General features: G+C 37.0%; 1 protein-coding gene across 3 annotated transcripts; it reads right to left on the bottom strand.

The window, feature by feature from the left end:
* Window positions 1-269: 269 nt before the first annotated feature.
* LOC141623817 (uncharacterized) lies at window positions 270-10,277 on the bottom strand. Of its 3 annotated transcripts, XM_074439970.1 has the most exons (4): window positions 10,007-10,277; window positions 7,177-7,237; window positions 6,544-6,688; window positions 270-6,456 (listed from the first exon to the last, which is right to left on the bottom strand). In XM_074439970.1, the coding sequence occupies exon 4, from the start codon at window positions 5,198-5,200 to the stop codon at window positions 4,298-4,300; it is 903 nt and encodes a 300-aa protein (XP_074296071.1). In that variant the 5' UTR covers window positions 5,201-6,456; window positions 6,544-6,688; window positions 7,177-7,237; window positions 10,007-10,277; the 3' UTR covers window positions 270-4,297. The 3 variants fall into 3 exon arrangements, with proteins under 3 accessions (XP_074296071.1, XP_074296070.1, XP_074296072.1); XM_074439969.1 differs by lacking the exon at window positions 6,544-6,688; XM_074439971.1 differs by lacking the exons at window positions 6,544-6,688; window positions 7,177-7,237.
* Window positions 10,278-19,542: the final 9,265 nt, after the last annotated feature.

Raw genomic sequence — 19,542 nt, 5'->3', positions numbered from 1 at the left:
AGATTTATGAAGTATTTTGGTCGATATCAGAGTTATGCCGCTCGAAATCAATAAGAATGAAGAAGGAAAACGTGTGATAATGATAATTGAGGGTGAGACGGGTTGGACTATTCTCAAATAATGTTTAATCTCAAATTTAAAGAGGTTCTCACAGTTCTCATTATCTTGATGGTTCTCACCGGATCCCAAATCTATATATATATATATATATATATATATATATATATATATATATATATATATATATATATATATATATATATATCATGTGGGTCATGTGTACGTAATGTCAAAAACATGTTGTGGCTTTCATGAGTGGAATATGCATATTGGTCAATTTGCACAACTCTCGGTGGTATTTGTATAACTTTGTAGGCTATATCAAGTCGAATTGGATAAATAGAATATAATGGTTATAATGCTGTAACATAATTAGTATGATCGTATAACAAATAATTGGTGACTTTGCTGGTAGTTTGTAATAATATATCTTGCGGTGTGCTACATACTTTCAGTGATTTTAAGTTTATACGAGTTAAATTGTGTAATGTCAAAGAGTAGGTTGTGTCAGTATAAGTCAAGGCTGCCTTATGGTTTGTGAATTATGTCAATATGGTATAATATGTATCGGTTGAGGGACAGGGAAGTGGTTCGACAATGAACTTCGGGGACGAAGTTCCTTTTAAGAGGGGAAGAGTAATGTCGCAAAGGAAAAATGACGTAATTATAACAATTTTATAGTATTTTTGTGGTATTTTAAAGTATGTGTATGTTTATTTGAATGGTTTTATAGTGGGTATTGTGCAATTGAGTAAGAATTGCATGTTGTATACTTTATTTTCAGTAATTATTCGTCATGTTGGTTTGAGAATTTGATGCTATTAACAATAGTGGGGTTGTGTGGTTAAAGTAATAGAGTAGAATGAAACATATGTGGTGTGAATCAGTAACATGTGTTGTTGTGAATCGATGATAGGACTGTTGCTTTGTGTGTTTCGTAATTGATAATTATTGCCAAGTGATGAATGAAAGTATGGTGTGATAGTGGTGTTGATGTACGTTTGAATGCTAGTATATAGTAAGTACAGGTGGTAGTCGAGTTAGTCGTTCATGTGATTTGTATGTGTTCAGTGGTTCAAAAGGAAGTTGGTGGTTAGCCGAGAATCGTGTTGTGTTTTGTGTGCTACGGTGGACGATGATGATGTCTGATGAACATACATAGTGGGATGGTAATTCTAAACAGTTGTGTCGACCTGTGTCGGTTGAAAGGTGGTGATGACCTTGGTTTCCTTATCATGTGTCGCGGGAGAGGATGAGTCGAACTGCGGGGACGAAGTTCTTTTTAAGGGGGAAGACTGTAATACCCGTCCTTTTAGGGACCCGTTGATTGACGTTGACCGACCTTAGACGCATGTCTTGACCTTCGGAAACCTTACGAGCAATGTCTGGTGATGGTGTGAGCTTTAGTTAGTGTGTCACTCGATCTAGCGGAGGTTACTCGATCGAGTAGCTTTGGGGCTCGATCGAGTAGCGGTCACTCGATCGAGTAAGTCGGTTACTCGATCGAGTAGCGTGTTTACAGCGAGGATTTATAAATCGTGTTTTGTGAAACCGCAAATCAGTTCCGCCTCTCTTCCCTAAACCTAGAGGTCGTCTCTTCTCCTTCCCTTCACCATAGTTCCTTCCATTGGAGCCCTTGAGGATGCTTGTGCCATGGGGATGGGTTGTTTGAGTCGGGTAGCGGTCTTGACGCCGGTTTGCTATGCGTAGGTATGTCATCATCATCATCATCATCATCATTGTCGTTGATTGTTTTCAGTTAGGGTTGTAGTAATAGTGATAGATGATTGTACTGTTTGTATAGGTGTATTGCTTGGTTGATGGGTATCATGTGATCGGACATGGAGTCGCTGCGGTTGGCAAAAAGTAGGTTCGCCTACTCAGTACAGTTGGTTGTCTAGTGTGTCTTTGGTTGTGGATCGGTTGTGGTAATTGGTTGTCGTTGTTGTTGTGAGTAATTATCGTATTGAGTTCTGGTTTGGTGATTGTTGGTAGAGTATTATGAATATTGTATAACTGTCTGTGATCTTCGGGGTGCGTCCCTGGCTGAGTGGAGTCACTTGCGAGAGTGGCTTCACGCCCTTGATTCGCCTTCTGTGGAACCCGCCACAGAAGGGATGTGCACATTAATGGACATGGGTTATCGCTCGATTTGATGAGCGGGGCTTAGGTGGGAACGGATGCGGTCCCCCACTGGCAGGGTTGTCCAGTGGACAGTCGGTGATGGTGATTGATTGGAGGAGACGTGGCTTGTGTGTGTTTTGTTGTATCTGTATTGTGACGGGAGTTGTCGGTGTGCTTTCCTCAGGTACTGACCTTGTGTGGTTTTGTCTTCTTGTTTATTTCTGTTGTGTCTGTCGTGATCCCTTATGGTGAGAAGTCAGTCTTAGCAGGTGATGTCTTGGATGATAGCAAGGTGCTTGGCGGGATGAGTCTTTCACGAGTCACGACAGAAATATAGTTCACATAGCTGATAGTAGTTTGAGTTGTACCTTTGGTATACCTTTAGTTTTGTTAAGCACTTGTAATAAACCTTAATTGTTCTTTTATCGACATTTGATGATTACTGTCCTCGGGCAACCGAGATGGTAACGCCCTTATATGCTAGGGAAGGTCTTGTTACGGCTCCTTGGTATATGGGGGTGTTACACCTCCGCCACATTCTTAGGTGCTACCCACCTAGACACGGCCTCAATCTTGGTGGGATCCACGACAACTCCTTCTTTAGATATGATGTGGCACAAGAAAGCCACTTTCTCTAGCCAAAACTCGCACTTACTAAGCTTTGCATAAAGTTGGTGCTCCCTCAAGGTTTGCAATACTAGCCTTAGGTGCTCTTCATTCTCCTCTTTGGTCTTGGAGCAGACCAAGATATCATCTATGAAAACCACTACAAACTTATCCAAGTACGGACTAAACACCCTATTTATAAGATCCATGAAAGCGGCCGATGCATTTGTTAGTCCAAACGGCATCACTACAAACTCATAATGTCCATATCTTGATCTAAAAGCGGTCTTTGGGATGTCATCATCTTTGATCTTTAATTGGTGATAGCCCGAACGTAGGTCAAACTTTGAAAACACTCCGGCTCCACTAAGTTGGTCAAACAAGTTATCAATCCTTGGTAGTGGGTATTTGTTTTTTACGGTAACATTGTTCAACTCCCTATAATCAATGCACAATCTCAACGTCCCATCCTTCTTCTTTACAAACAGAACCGGTGCTCCCCAAGGTGAAACACTCGGTCTAATGTACCCTTTGTCAACCAATTCCCGAAGTTGTTTCTTCAATTCTTCTAGCTCCTTTGGACCCATCCGGTACGGGGCCTTAGAAATCGGTCCTCACCCGGTCTTAGGTCCACTCCGAACTCCACTTCTCTCGGTGGAGGTAATCCGAGCAATTCCTCCGGAAATACATCCTCAAATTCTCCCACCACCGGTATATCCCTAGCTTGAGGCCTCTCCACACTAGTATCCCACATGTGGCATAAGATCATTGGGCACTTCTTCTTTGGCAAGTCTTTAGGGTCATCACCGAAACTAGTTTTACCTTAGGCTTGACTAGGTAACCTTTGTATGACACTCTAGTACCCTTAGGTCCTTTCAAAGCAATCTTCTTTTGGTAGCAATCTATGTTGGCTTTGTGTTTACTCAACCAATCCATTCCTAGAATTATTTCAAACCCCTCCAAAGGAAATTCAAAAAGGTTTACCGGGAAATTTGTTTTGTGAATTAAGACGGGTACCTCTTTATAAATCCATGAAGATGTAATAGACTCCCCCGAAGGTAAGGTCACGTCATCCTTAGCTAATTCGCCCTCCCCCAATCCTAGGGTCGGTACACAACTCCTAGACACGAAAGAATGTGTAGCTCCCGAGTCAAATAAAACAAAGCATGGGTGAGAGTTAACAAGAAATGTACCGGATACAACGTGAGCGTCTTCCTCGGCACTCCTCTTGTCCATGGCAACCACTAGTCTTGGGTGCTCCTTGGACCGTGCTAGCCGATTGAGTTGGCCTATTCCCGGAAGTATTGCCGCCTGCATAGCTTGTTGCTCTTGATGGGGTTCCCCGGTTGAAGTTCCCTCGATTGTTTCCACCATTGAAGTTGGGATTTGAATTCCTTGGGTTACTCCGTGCCCCCGAGTTCCGGTTGCTTGCCCCGCTTTAAGAAGGGGTGTAGTAAGAGTTTCCTTGCCCAAATCTCCAGTTATGTCCCTTTTGAGCACTAGTGCATTACACTATTTTGTGACCGAGGCCACCACAATTATAACACCTTAACCCTCCTCCTTCACTAGCGGCCCTATTCCCGTAGTTGCTTGTCCCACCAAAGCTATTTCCTTGTGCTCCTCCCGAGTACGACTTGGATTGATTAAAAGTAACCTTCTTGGGTTGATACCCTCCTTCACCTTCATTTCTCCTTTTCTCCCCGGACCTCTCCTTAGCATCCTTGGCGACACCGAGTAGCCTCTCCGCGTTACCGGCCCTAGCATAGACTTCTTTCACACTAGAAAAATCTCCGAGTGGGAGCTTCTCCAAGAGCTTGACGGTCAAACCTCCCTCAAACTTTAGAGTCAAATGAGATTGGCTAAGGTGAAGGTCCTCCACGTAAGTAGCGAGCTCACAAAAGCGGATGTAGTAGTCTTGCACGGTCATAGCATCGGTCATAATGAACCGGTCGAATTCCGTTCGAAGCTTGCACCTCACGTGCTCGAGGATGAACTCATTCCTCATCTCCATCTTGAAGTCAGCCCAAGGGATGGCGTCTTCGCCCCTCTCTTCATAGAAGTTCTTCATAGCTTCCCGCTCCTTGTACCACCAACCTCCCGCAAGTCCTCCCAAGTAGAAGGCGGCTTGCTCCACCTTAAGCTCTTCTGGGCACCTCACCACCTCGAACACGTTCTCCATATCTCTTACCCAATCGCTAAAGAGGAAAGGCTCCCCCACCCCAAGGTACTTGGTGGGGCGGTGGCGTGAGATGGCGGTGCTTACGGCCGAGGCATCCATTGCCGCATCTTTCTCTCGAGTGACATTCCTAAGAGCTTCGGTGAGGGCCTCGTTTTGAGCAATGAGCCGCTCCATTTCCTCCTCGGACACACGAGGCGGAGGGGAAGGAGTCCTTGCACGGGGTCTCGGCATAATATCTCTTCAATAAGCATAACAAACGTCAATACATGCCTCAAAACACGAGCCAATAGGTATTGACCACTATATAGGTCCACTCGATCGAGTGAGGAAAGCCACTCGGTCGAGTGATGTCCCACTCGGTCGAGTGTCTCAACAATCAGAAGGTTCCCCAAAATTCCCAGAGGTCCACTCGATCGAGTGGTCTCACAGCTCGGTCGAGTGCAATACACTCGGTCGAGTGAATCCTTCACTCAGTCGAGTGTCACAACAATCAGAATGTTTCCAGAATTCTCCCATAATCCACTCGGTCGAGTGGCCATAATATTCGATCGAGTAGGACACACTCGATTGAGTGAGACCTTCACTCGGTCGAGTGTGGCAACTTACAGGGGCTCTTTTGATTCTAGAATGGCATCCACTCGGTCGAGTGGTAGGGGCACTCGGTCGAGTGCTATCTAGTCGACCGAGTTCCTCTCTTCACTTGGCCGAGTACACAACATAAGGGCTATTTACTCATTCTAACTCACACAAGCCCACATATAACCCTATTCACATGTTCCTATACGCAAGCACGGGAGAGAATATAGACATATGCACAACATATGGCACACGTATGACGGTACTTAACATGTATATTTACTCTTATACATCCCACATATCTTTCTCAAAAGTCTACCATTACTGAGCACATTATCAGGTAGGACATCACCAAGCATACCAAATTCCACAACAGCAAGCAAGAAGTATGCAACAATCATATGCACCAAACACGCCCCATTACCCACGTGTAGTGACCGTCTCAAGTTATGAAGGCAAGTGGTCAACCTTGAGACGTCTCCCAAGCTTGTCACATACCCTCTAAAACTCAAACCGGGTTCATTTTAAATTGACTCACCCTAGTTCATTGGTTTATTGGTTAGGCTCCAAAACTGTCGCTCTGATACCACTTTGTAATACCTCCATAAGTCGGGGCCCTTCTTCTAGGCAATTCCCATCATATGGAGGTGTCGCAAGCCTTGGTTTCCCAAGAGTGTAGTGCGAACAACAAGTAAAGAAGTACTTTAAATTAAATAAATAGTTAAGTTGGAAAGTTAAGTAACCACAAGTTCAGGGATATGAAAATCATCCCGAAAGTACAACCAAATCGAATGGAGTTTACATGTCAAAAACTAAATAAGAACAAATGGCGACACGAGGTAGACCGCTCCCAAGCCCGCTACTCAAACATGAGCACCTGTCGACACTGCTCCCTATATGGGCGGAAATCACTATATGGTTCATCACAGACATTCAAACCCAAGTGTTAGCCAATAATATAAATGTTCAATAATAAACGAGAGATGCAACTAACTTACTAATTTAATGAGGTATGAAAACAAGATAAGTGTCCACCAACTCATCTCCTCCAACCGTAACCGGGACACGCCCACGACGTCACCAATACCACTAAGGTACTCGGAACAAGTCTGTGGTACCGGGCCCGAGTGCGACTCGAGTCCCCTGCCAGACAACATTCCTCACCGCATGAGTCCCTCCATAACCCAAGTACTCAATGTGCACATTCCCTTGGAGTGGGAAGCTCCAAGGGAGACTTGAGCGGAAGACGGTTTTCCAACCGTCTTCCGTCTCCAAAACCATCACCAACATCCTCCAACAATCTCCAATGTCAACAATTCACCAACAACAAGAACAATTAACTAAACAAGCATGCCATTAAATTCATACAACAACCAATTCATGCTCATAACTTCATTAATTCATTTTCTCTTCTTTTAATTGCTTATTAACATGTTATAGTACAAGATAATTAAGACTAGGTTTATTCACCATACTCATTCTTCCAAAAATCATCATGACACCACAATATGTACCAAACCCTAATTATCCAAAACATGTTATAATGCAACTACTATGAGATAAATGTAATTAATGGTATTAAATGCACAATTAAACACTCATAACACCATAGCTAATTAGGGAAACCCTACCTTGAGCTTATTTCCACAATTCCACAAGCTAATCCCTAGAAATGCTCCTCAATGAAGCTTCCTACACATATTAATTATTATAATCAATACTACAATCTATTATAACAACATACTAACTTAACTCCTTGAATTCGTACAACATAATTAAGTAAAGAGTAACTTACTAACTAAATAAAGTTGTTAAGACAAGAAAGAAGAGAAGAGGAAGTGTAGATCCACTTACAACAAAGGAGAAAGGCTAAGGAGGCAAGAACTCTTCTATAGAAAATTAGGGTTCTTGAGAGGATTTGATGGTGGAGAGTTTAGAGAGAAGTTGGGGAGATGTAGAGAGTGGTGAATAGTGTTTGAGAGGAGTTTTGGTATAGGAAATCTGAAGTGATAAAGTTATGAAAGCGACATCTCACCAAACATTTCCCGTATAAAACCCACTCGACCGGCACTCGGTCAAGTGGAAGCCCACTCGGTCGAGTGACCGACTTTCCAGGCTTTTCAGCCTACTGCATTGGAGTACTCGGTCCTCTGCTCGGTCGAGTGGATCTGCACTCAGCCGAGTGGGTTCTTTATTCGGTCTACCTATACTTAAATAAATACGAGGTATTACAGAGGATTATCAGTTTTAGGAATCAAAGCTATATAAGTATGGTTAATTTCTTTAAGTAATTTGCCTGAATGAAAAAAAGCTAAAACTACTTTAGTAACAGAATTTCCAACAATATCCCAATATTTTTGGAAAAAATCTATAGAAAAACCGTCAGGTCCTGGACTTTTATTAGTAGCTAACTCAAAAACAGTTTGCCTTACTTCTTCATTACTAATAGAAGAAAAATCTATATTTTTATCAAAACTGCACATAGGATTTTTTGTAAATCTAATCTTAAACTCATTAGAAATCTCTTCTTTAATAAGTTTTTGATTCGAAATACAGGCACCATCTTTATTAATAAATTGCTTAATACCATTTTTACTACGTCTAATAGTGGCGTAATTTTGAAAGAACTTTGTATTATTATCGCCAAATTTTGCTTTAGCTATACAAACTTTTTGTTCCCAATAAACTCTCTTATAATTGAATAGAGCATCGCGTTTGTTTAACCATTTTGCTTGAGCATTCTCTAAATTAGTAACATGAGACGAGAAAAGATGTTTCTGAATATTCTCTATTTTTTTTTCGGCAATAGAAAGTTGCCTAAAAATATTTCCGAAGGTAGATTGATTTCATTTCTTCGCCTTATGTTTTAACAACCTACACTTTTGAGTATGACAATACATATAGGATCCTTGAAATCGGTATTGCCAATAATTCTTGACAAGTTTACTAAATCCTCACGTAAAGTCCACATTAACTCGAACCGGAAAGGTGGAGCTTGTTTAATAATATTGTCATCAAATTGTATCGAAATAGGACAATGATCTGAGCTGGTGAAAGCATGGTGGATAAATTTCATGTTAGGGAAAAGACTCAACCAACTAGGAGAAGCTACGCCCTATCCAAAATTTCGAAAATATTATCAAGGCCACTTTTCTTTTTTTCTCCAAGTAAAAAAATTACCAGAAAAAGGGAGATCTACAGACTGAGTATTGCTTAAAAAATTATTTAACCTTAAACAACGAGCATTAGAAACTTTCTCACCCATTTGTTTTTCAATGGGACTCTTAATTTCATTAAGATCCCCGAGTAATAAAAAAGGCGATGTAAGATTAACAACAAAATTTTGCAAACCAGTCCAAAAAACCCGCTTCTTAGTGGGTTGAGCGGGAGCATAGACAAAAATGAGGCAAAAGCATACATTTCTTGATAAGTCAGATATTTCACAACAAATAAATCTGTTGTAACATTAATTGAGAAGGTCATCGACATAGATTGTTTCCAAAATAGCCAAATTCCGCCTGAAAGGCCTACACTTGGAATGAAATCACATTGATTGAAACCTAAACGAGAAGTCAATAATGGTGCCGACATAGTTTCAGATTTAGTGTCACATAGAGCTAAAATTTTAATTCCATTTGAGGAGCAAAAGAAATTTTCTTCACAAAAATTATTCCTTTTAGTACCTCTAACATTCCAAAAGGCAATATTCATGGAAAATTACGGGAAAATGAAGAAAGCACAAGTGACTTTATAAAGTCACAAATTGCTAAAATCTCTATAGGTAAATGCAAATGTACCCAAAAACGATCATGTGGAATGTTAAGAGAACGATGGAGTGTAGTAACAGAGATACAATCTATAATCCAGTTTGGTTCTATTTGAGACGACAAGGCCCCAATCAAGCTTAAGAAACCCAAAGAATTGAATATCTACACTACTCAAATTATGCAGACTAAAACTAAACAAACAAGCATCACATACTTGATTATTACAGAATTCATCAAAAGTGATAGCAAAAGCTAAAATTGGCCAGAAAAAATACATATCATCATCTAAAAGGTAAGTACCCTCAATTTCAATGATGAACAAGATGTTGAAATCTGTAGCATAACAACAGATTAAAAATTTGCCAAACATCTGTGACAAATTGAATCCCATAGCTAAAGAATCCCATCTCAAAGAGCCCAATAAAAAAGCATAATAAGGTGTCATCTTGATGTCAAGACTAAAATAAACAATCTCATTTGAAGAAATATTGCCATTAGAACTTTTGAATTGGGGGAAGCTTAAATCTAAAGTTTCTTTGATGTGGACAACATACTGATAAAAGCTCTCCGGTGCTAAGATGGAGAGAAAATCGAAGTCCACACAAAAAGAAATCGAAGGAGTAAGCAAAAAGAGAGAATCCAAAGAAGAGAAACCCTCAAAAATGGACAAAATGATAGGAGAAAGACAACTTACTCCTAAAACTGGTGACATACTTGAAGATCTAGACGCCAGACCGTCCTCATCCGAATCCAAAAAACACAAATATAGATTTGTCTTATCGGAACGGTACCTCGCATCACCAATTAATAACAAAGAGGGGAGAATACTAACGCCCGTTATCGGAATCGATTTTGGGACAAGACTAATTGCTTTAAAAAAGCCAAATCGCAGGGAAAATTAATACCCGGAGGAGCTGAGTTCTTCGATTTATATGCGCTATTTTGCTTATTAGGAAAGAACTTGTATGTCCACAATCGGTCCCGATCATACTCAATTAAAGGCGCATTAACTTTGCGCTTATTTTCACCTAACTTCAGATTCAATTTCGATTCTATTGATTGATTGATTAATTCGATTCGATTAACTCACTTTCTATTCGATTCATTCAATTTCGATTCGATTAATTCAATTCTATTGATTCAATTAAATTCAAATGACTTCATTCCATTCATTCAATTTCCATTCAAATTTCAATTTAAATTGAGCCATTTCAATTTTGAACATCTTAAACTTAATAGTTTTTATTAATATTTTTAATATTATTCATTTATTTATTTATTTATTTATTATTATAATTATAATTATTTTATTGTTGTTGTTATTATTATTATTATTATTATTATTATTATTAATTTATCATTAATTAATGATCTTCATTATTGTTATCATTTTGAATATTATAGTTATTAAAATCAATAATATTCATATTAATAAAATTAATAATATTACTAATATGAATATTAATATGAATATGAATATGAATATTAATTATTAATAATATGATTAATAACATTGTTAATTTTAATATTACTATTATTAATACCTAATTGTTATTTCATATACGAACTTTAATCTTTCACATAAACTTTTTCATAAACGTTCTAGTTTGTACCCTTTTCACCTAAAACTGAACCAAATAGACTCTTGAATCAATATTTTTCCCTAAACCTTAATTTAATTGCTCAAATGAATTAAAACTTACAAGATGGATTCTAATTTATCAAATAACAAATTAATTTACTTGTTTATCAATTATTAATATTATTTGTTGAATTTTAATTAATCAATCAAATTTTATTTGTTGGTTAAAGATAAAATTAGGGCCGCCTGTCGATTTTTATTTATCTAATTAATAAAATTAGGATTATTGTTGCTTTGTGGTGGCTACCTAATCACTCACATCAGGATGATATATGGCTAGACTTTGAACAACATTCTAGCAAATCGGTGCTCTATTATTTCACCTAATAAAATTGATGGTGTACTGTGGTTCATGGTGGCTACCTAGTTAATCACTCAAATTAGTATAATTACTAGTATTAATCTTAATTTAATAATCATAGTAGTAGTAGTAGTAGTAGTAGTAGTAGTAGTAGTAGTAGTAGTAATAATAATAATAATAATAATAATAATAATAATAATAATAATAATAATAATAATAATAATAATAATAATAATAATAATAATAATAATAATAATAATAATAATAATAATAATAATAATAATGATAATAATAATAATGATAATAATAATAATGATAATAATAATAATGATAATGATAATAATAATAATAATAATAATAATAATAATTATAATAATAATAATAATAATAATAATAATAATAATAATAATAATAATAATCACGATCACGATGATGATGACGATGACGATGACGATGACGATGACGATGATGATGATGATGGTAATAATATTAATAATAATAATAATAACGGGTTTTCTATCCTATGCCCACTGGGCATAGGTTAAGAAAGCAAAAATAGAAAGATTTAAATGTTTTCCTTGGGAAAAAAGTAAAAGTAATTGTGTATTACAATTTCCCATAAAGACATCATTAAATTCTTTCTATTTTTGCCTTTTTTAACCTATGCCTAGGTTAGAAAAACCCTAATAATAATAATAATAATAATAATAATAATAATAATAATAATAATAATAATAATAATAATAATAATAATAATAATAATAATAATAATAATAATAATAATAATAATAATAATAATAATCTGCATTTTTATAAAAAAAAAACAAATAATATTAATATTAATAATAATAATATTATTATTATTATTATTATTATTATTATTATTATTATATTTAGTATTAGAATTAATATTAATAATATTAATATTAATATTACTTGATTCAATTCAAATCTCAATCACTTTCGATTCAAATTCACTCTCTATTCGATTCGATTAAATTCGGCTCCATTCATTGATCCCGATTCATTCAGCTCATTGATTCGATCCAGCTCGATTTCGATTCAACTAACTCACTTCATTCATTGATTCAAATTAGTTGATTCGGCTCATTCAATTCGATTCGGCCAAAGTTGATTCAGCTCTAAAAAGCCAGAAAGAACAGGGCCTAAATAACGATTTGAAGACATACCTAGCTTTCCATTTGTTACTACTTTATGAATAACTCAAAGCAATGCTTTGCAAATGTACAAAACGAGCACCGAGACTGACCAAAAAGCTGATGAAAAGTCAAGTTGCTAATTTCTGAAGAGGGAGGCTTAGAAAATACAGGGGAGAAAGGGGAAAGAAAAGTTTCTTTGATTTTTTTTTTGTTGGCATTTGTAGAGAGAAGTATAAGGAAACCTCTCTTTAGTTTTCTCTCTCAAACCGCGGTCTAAATGTTTTACTGTTCATCCTGAATTGACACAATTGACACGACACAAAACGACTCTATCATACACCACGGGTCAACGTTGTACAAACTGCAAAATATTTTTATCTTTTTTCCAAAACACAAAGAGTTAATATCTCTTATCAGTAAGTCTTGCTTGCGACGGGTTATCCGTCACAAGCTTGCGACGGGGCGAATAGTAGTGTTTTAGTGGAAACGGGTTGTGAGGTGATGTGGGGAGTGCTGTGCAGTTTTGCATGGGGAATGAAAAGAGATATTAAGAAAAATTATTAATTAATTCATCCTTTCCAAAGCAAAGTAACCGTCCACTTTTCATTTTGAAAAACAACCATATTCATAATTATTTTCACATTTACCATCATCTTCATTCATCTTCACAACTTTCTTTCTTCTCTCTTAATCCTCTCTCTTCATATTCTCATAACATAATCGCCTAAAATACCCACAAATCAACCAAAATTCTCATCATAGTCATCATAATGCCAACGAAACAAGCAGCAAGAAGGGAGCTAAATAAGAAAACTACTAGAGGTTCAAAGACAGATGATGGTGGAGAAGGTAATGATCTATTTTTTTGTTTTTTGATTTAGTAAAATAGTACATGCAAATGGTTTGGTTCATATTTTCAATTTCAATTATTCTTACTTAGTTGGTTTCTTTTTTCAATGATTCCGGTGTTTCGTCTAATTAGGATTCATTAATCTTGTTTGTTCATTTTATTGTTGTTAGGTTCAGTGAATGTGGTAACAAGAGAGGAGGTTCAGGCAGAAGGCAGAGGAAAGAAAGTTATGGCCGCAAAAGTCAGGGGAAAAGGTAAAGCGGTTGTGGCAGAAGAGGATGTGAACGAGGATGCGATAGAAGATCTTGCATGTCAGAGAAAGGGGACGAAGAAGAAGGTGACGTTCAGCGTTGGTAATAGTAAGGGGAAGGATAAGGCTGTGGAGGAAGAGGAAGAGATTGAGGAGTCGGGTGAAGAAGAAGCTGGTGAAGATGAACAGGAGGATGATAATGAAGAAGGCAAGTTTATGGTTTATAATTAAATATTTACATTTTTCACTAATTTGTTGTCATCCTAATAATATGTTCTTTCGCCATAAATAGATCGTGTCAATGTCGCTGTCAATATGGTGGTAATGGTTGGGAAAAGCGCGCTGAAGAAGAAAACGATGTCAAAGCCAATGGAGGTAACTAAAGGTAAAACCTTTTCCTAGTAAATGAGGTCAATGGTCTATGGAATATTTTGTGTGACCATTTTTTATGTGTATGTTACAAATCTGAAGTGGTTACAAATGGATCTATGTTGTGCACATTTCGTGTGCTAAATAGTTGTAATTGTGCAGATCATCTACTAAAGCCAAAGGCATTGAAGGTTGTAAAGGGGGAAGGCAGAAGTTGGTGAGGGATCCAAGAAGCGGAAGGGGGATGACTCTTCTCTTGTGGTGGGAAAGTAAGTTATTCAACCTCATTTTTGGTGTGTTTTTTTTTATTGAGAATGTTTCTTTCATTTAGATAAATGTTTATATGTTGATAAATTGTCACCATTTTGGTGTGTTTTGATTGAGATAAATGATTATATGTCTTTCATTGAGATAAAAGTGTTGTCAATTGGCTGTTTTTTTTTTTCTAGTGTGTTTTGATTATAAAATGTGACCAAATTGATTAGGAATGTTGGCATGGGACAGTATTTTATATATTGTGAAGGAAGTGTAATTCAAATGGTGAATTTTTTTGGATTATTTGGGATAAATTTGTGTCTGTTGATTAACCACCTTTGTGATCACTTAGGTGGATTATGTAGGTAGGTTAAAATAAGCAAATAAATATGAACTGTAGATGTAATGCTGCATGGTTTTATTTGTCACCATTTTTCAGTTTATTGTAGCATTATTTGAATGGTGTCAAAGTATTGTGAATTTGATGTCTTTTTTTGGTGTGTTTTGAATGTAAAATGTGACCAATTTGGTTATGAATGTTGGCATCTGGCAGTATTTTATATATGGTGAAGGAAGTGTAATTAAAATGGTGACAATTTTTTGATTAATTGGGATGAATTTGTGTCTGTTGATTAACCAGCTTTGTGATCACTTAGGTGGATTATGTAGTTAGGTTACAAAAACCAAGTAAATATGGACTCTATATGTAATGCTACATGGTTTTATTTGTCATCTTTTTTCATTTTATTGGAGCATTATTTGAATGGTGTCAAAGTTTGTGAATTTGGTGTCTTTTTTGGGTTTGTTTTGAATGTAAAATGTGACCAAATTGGTTAGGAATGATGGCATCTGACATTATTGTATATATGGTAAATGAAGTGTAATTGAAATGGTGACAATAGTTTTATTAATTGGGAACAATTTGTGTCTGTTGATTAACCTGCTTTGTGATCACTTTGGTGGTTTATGTAGTTAAGTTACAATAAGCAAATAAATATGGACTCTATATGTAATGCTGCATCGTTTTATTTGTCACCATTTTTCATTTTATTGTAGCATTATTTGAATGGTGTCAAAGTATTGTGAATTTGGTGTCTTTTTTTGGTGTCTTTTGATTGTAAAATGTAACCAAATTGGTTAGGAATGATGTGTTGGGGCTGGTGTCCTTTACAGTTAGTGCAAGGACTTATAAATCTCTAAAAGGATCAAAGGGTATACTTTTGTATCATAATCAGTTGGTCCACGTTTATCAATAACGGTTGGCTTGCTAGATAAGTTTGACGTTATTGTCATACAGATGGCGGTGATCAACTGGTCCCTAAAAGTCACACCTATAGGATACGTTTGAGAGATGTGACGGTATGAAAATACAGTCATGTAGATGCCAAATTTGATAATTAGTCAAAATTTGCGTTATAATCCTTAAATTTAAAGGGTCTTATACGGATATTACCCCACAAGTGGTATCAGAGCCAAGTTACGCAAATTTTATACGTGATAAATAGTCATAAACGAAAAACATAATGAAACGATAAAGATTAAGCAATAACCTCCGGTCCTAGTGCAATTCGGCAATGAGAGATCAAAGTAGATCTCCTCCTAATTGTTGCACCCAAGATTGTCCGAGAAATGCCCTTGTGCTAGAATTGAATCCTCTAATTGCCTTGCAATATTGAGAGGATTATTTTGTGAGTTTTGCTTAGATGAGAGATCTAGGTTTCAGAGAGAAATGATCTCCAAAACCCTAGTTATTTTGCAAATGAATTAGCATTAGGTTACAAAAGATAGAGAGCTCTCTTTTGTCTATTCCATTCGGCCAAAACCGAGTCCAAGGGAGAGGAATGGGCTTTCATTTCCTCTTCATCTTAACTCGTAGTCCGACATGTAATTCGCTAAGTGTATATGACGCGGTTTCATTATAAATCACATCATCGGTTATCGGAAATTAAGGCATCAACTAATAATACGGGTTAGTTGAATTATTAATACATGTCCGACAAAGACAATATTGTATAATTATATTCAATATACATTTAATTAAACATAAATCGCTTTATATTTAATTTACGAATTAACTGCTTAATCCGCCTTAGCCATTATTATTTAATCCGCATTAAATAAAATATCTCAACATCACATTTTGACTAATTATTAGTCAAATAACTCAGACTAACTGGTTAGTCAAATTTGGCATCTACATGACTGTATTTTCATACCGTCACATCTCTCAAACGTATCCTATAGGTGTGACTTTTAGGGACCAGTTGATCACCGCCATCAGTATGACAATAACGTCAAACTTATCTAGCAAGCCAACCGTTATTGATAAACGTGGACCAACTGATAATAATACAAAAGTATATCCTTTGATCCTTTTAGAGATTTAAATGTTATTGCACTAACTGTAAAGGACACCAGCTCCAACAAGCTCCCACTTGTCCGTACAAGTGTATGTGCAATGACGTTATCCGCACTAACTGGAGGACACCACCTCCAACATGATGGCATCTAACATTATTTTATATATGGTGAAGGAAGTGTAATTGACATGGTGACAATTTTTGGAATAATTGGGAACAATTTGTGCCTGTTGATTATGTGGTTAGGCGGATTATCTTTGTCATCACTTTGGTGGATTATGTAGTTAGGTGACAATAAGCAAATAAATATGGACTATATATGTAATGCGACACCGTTTTATTTGTCACCATTTTTTATTTTATTGTAGCATGATTTGAATGGTGTCAAAGTGTTGTTAATTTGGTTTCTTTTTTGGTGTGTTTTGATTGTAATATGTGACCAAATTATTCATGAATGTTGGCAGCTATCAATATTTACTATATATGAAATGTTGTATAGTTTTATTTGTGACCAGTTATCATTATATTGTAGCATGTTTGTAATGGTGTCAAAGTCTTGTTAATTTGGTGTCTTTTTTGGTGTGTTTTGATTGTAATATGTGACCAAATTATTCATCAATGTTGGAAGCTATAAATATGTACTATATATGAAATGTTGCATAATTTTATTTGTGATCAGTTATCCTTTTATTGTAGCATGTTTGTAATGGTGTCAAAGTGTGGTGAATTTGGTGTCTTTTGTGTGTTTGTTTTGATAGTAAAATATGACCAATTTGGTTAGGGATGTTGGTTACAAATATTAACATATGCTTGAACTATATCAATATGTACTATATATGAAATATTAACATATGCTTGACCAATTTGACCGAGGCAATTGTTCAATATAATTGTTGTTTTAACAGACGCTCAAAAAAAGGATATCGAGGACATCGGTTTTGGTGGGCTACTAGAGTTGAAGACACACGCTTTTTATCATCATATGGTCGACTAGTTGCTCCATAAATATGACCATAGTTCAAGGATGTTCTTGTTTAACCTCCATATCCAATTTGTTCTAACCAATCATGATGTCTACGATGCCTTCATTCTACCGTGTACTGACAAAACGATAGAACCGAGGACCGATCAGGAATTGGCACAACTTGGGCGTGAAGGTTTCAAGGTCACGAAGAAAGATGAGATATCAATAGAGAGTGTTAAAGTAGCGATGTTGGGGCTGCCTGACGGAGGTGCTGATTTTAAGAAAATGTTTGTGGTCTTTGTTATGGGGACTTTCCTTACACCAACGGTGCACAATCGTATCGACTTACGCTTGGTGAAAGCAGTAGAGGATGTGGACTCTATTTCACAGCTTGACTGGTGTTCATTGGTGTTGCTACTTCTCAACCAAGCAGTTGAGTCGTGGAGGTCCAACGACACCAAGAATGTAGGAGGTTGTCTAATGTTTCTACAAATGATGTACTTCCACCGTCTGACTTGGTGGGGACTCCCAGAACCGACTAGCCTACCGCTTGTTCAGCATTGGACTCTTGAGCGATTGAAGGAGAGAATGGCCCAGGAAGTTGCTGCATACCTGCATCATCGCGGCTTTGGGATTGGTATTTGGGAGTTGGGCACATATCCAATATCAAGGCACCAGGTGAAGTGCTTGTACCATCGTACAGATGACCAGGAACTAGCTTCTAAGGGACCTCCATCCAGATTTATTCAACTCCCACTACCTGAGGTGTTCAGACTGCTGAGGAATTGCAGGCCTCGTATAATGATGTACGCTCTCTTCTTTCATCTTTTTTAATGTTGATGTCTTCAGTCAGTATGTGACCAGATTGGTTATAAATGTTGGCAGCTAACATTCTTCATCTTTGTAATGTTTACGTCTACAATCAGTATGTGACCATCTGCATTGGTTATGTTTACATTATATCATTTCATTTTGTATAGGTGCGAGTCCGCAATTGGATGACGACAAGGAGGAACCTTTCAGTGGTCTCCGTTATGCACAAGAGCCTAATGCATGAGTTGGCAGCCCAGGAGGGAGGTGCTGACGAGCTTCAGTCAGGATCTGTGACAAGTGATGTGGGTGAAGGCGAACAGTCCCAGGGGTCATTTACGCAAGCGTTGGGTTCACCGGGGTTTGTTGCTGCTTGGAATGCGCTTGGCGAAAAGTTGGATGCACTTGTGAATGTGGAAATGGTGCAGGCGCCTTCATTTTCCCTTGGCCTTGATGACATTGGCGTTACTAGTTAGAGAACCTGCCCGACTAACACCCGCAGCAGGGGGAGGAAATCAGCTGCCCAGAAGTAGTAGACATGACATGGTTGGATGTTGTTTATGGGCCTAATGTATGGCCTTATTTCGGATAATTATAGCCCTGATGGATGGCCTTATTTTGGATATTAGTTATGGCCCTAATGTATGGCCTCATTTTGGATCTTAATTATGGCCCTGTTGTACGGCCTTTTTTTCGGACATGTTCACTGGGTTGGTTAAATATTTGTGTTTGTATAGCTATGACTTCTTTGTTTGTTATATATTTGTGTTTCCCCTCCCTTATATGGGTATTTCAAGTTGTGCCATTTCGTAGAAAAAAAGGAACAACTTAGGACCAAAGCAGATGGTTTATAGTTTGAACAATTATGTTACCATGTTCTATTTGATAACATATGTTCCAAGAATAGTGTCTAGACTATCAAAGAATGGCAACCCTAAGTTGTTTATAGTTTCAGCACTAATGTTACCGAATTTTTTATGGTTACATATATCTGAAGAATGGCAACACGATTTTAAAAGGCCAATGTCATATCCTTCCATAGGCTGAATTAGTTAAAAAATGTCAAGTGTATACATATAATTATGGTATCATATTGTGAAAAAAAAGGACATTATTAAACGAGTCATAAGGCAGCCTGTAATTCACCATTGTTTCTTAGAAAAAAATGAACTTAAGGACCAACTCAAATGGTTTACAGTTTGAAGAATTATGTTACCATGTTGTATTTGGTAACATATGTTGGAAGAATAATGTCTATTCTTTAAAAGA

Source organism: Silene latifolia, chromosome X, assembly GCF_048544455.1.
Source record: "Silene latifolia isolate original U9 population chromosome X, ASM4854445v1, whole genome shotgun sequence".
Lineage (NCBI taxonomy): Eukaryota > Viridiplantae > Streptophyta > Magnoliopsida > Caryophyllales > Caryophyllaceae > Silene > Silene latifolia.
Note: the sequence above shows the minus strand (reverse complement) of the source record. Positions and strands in the feature narration are given on the sequence as shown.

Bases quoted from the DNA above. Each gene is read 5' to 3' on its own strand.
- LOC141623817 (XM_074439970.1), bottom strand. From the start codon at position 5,200: ATGCCGAGACCCCGTGCAAGGACTCCTTCCCCTCCGCCTCGTGTGTCC.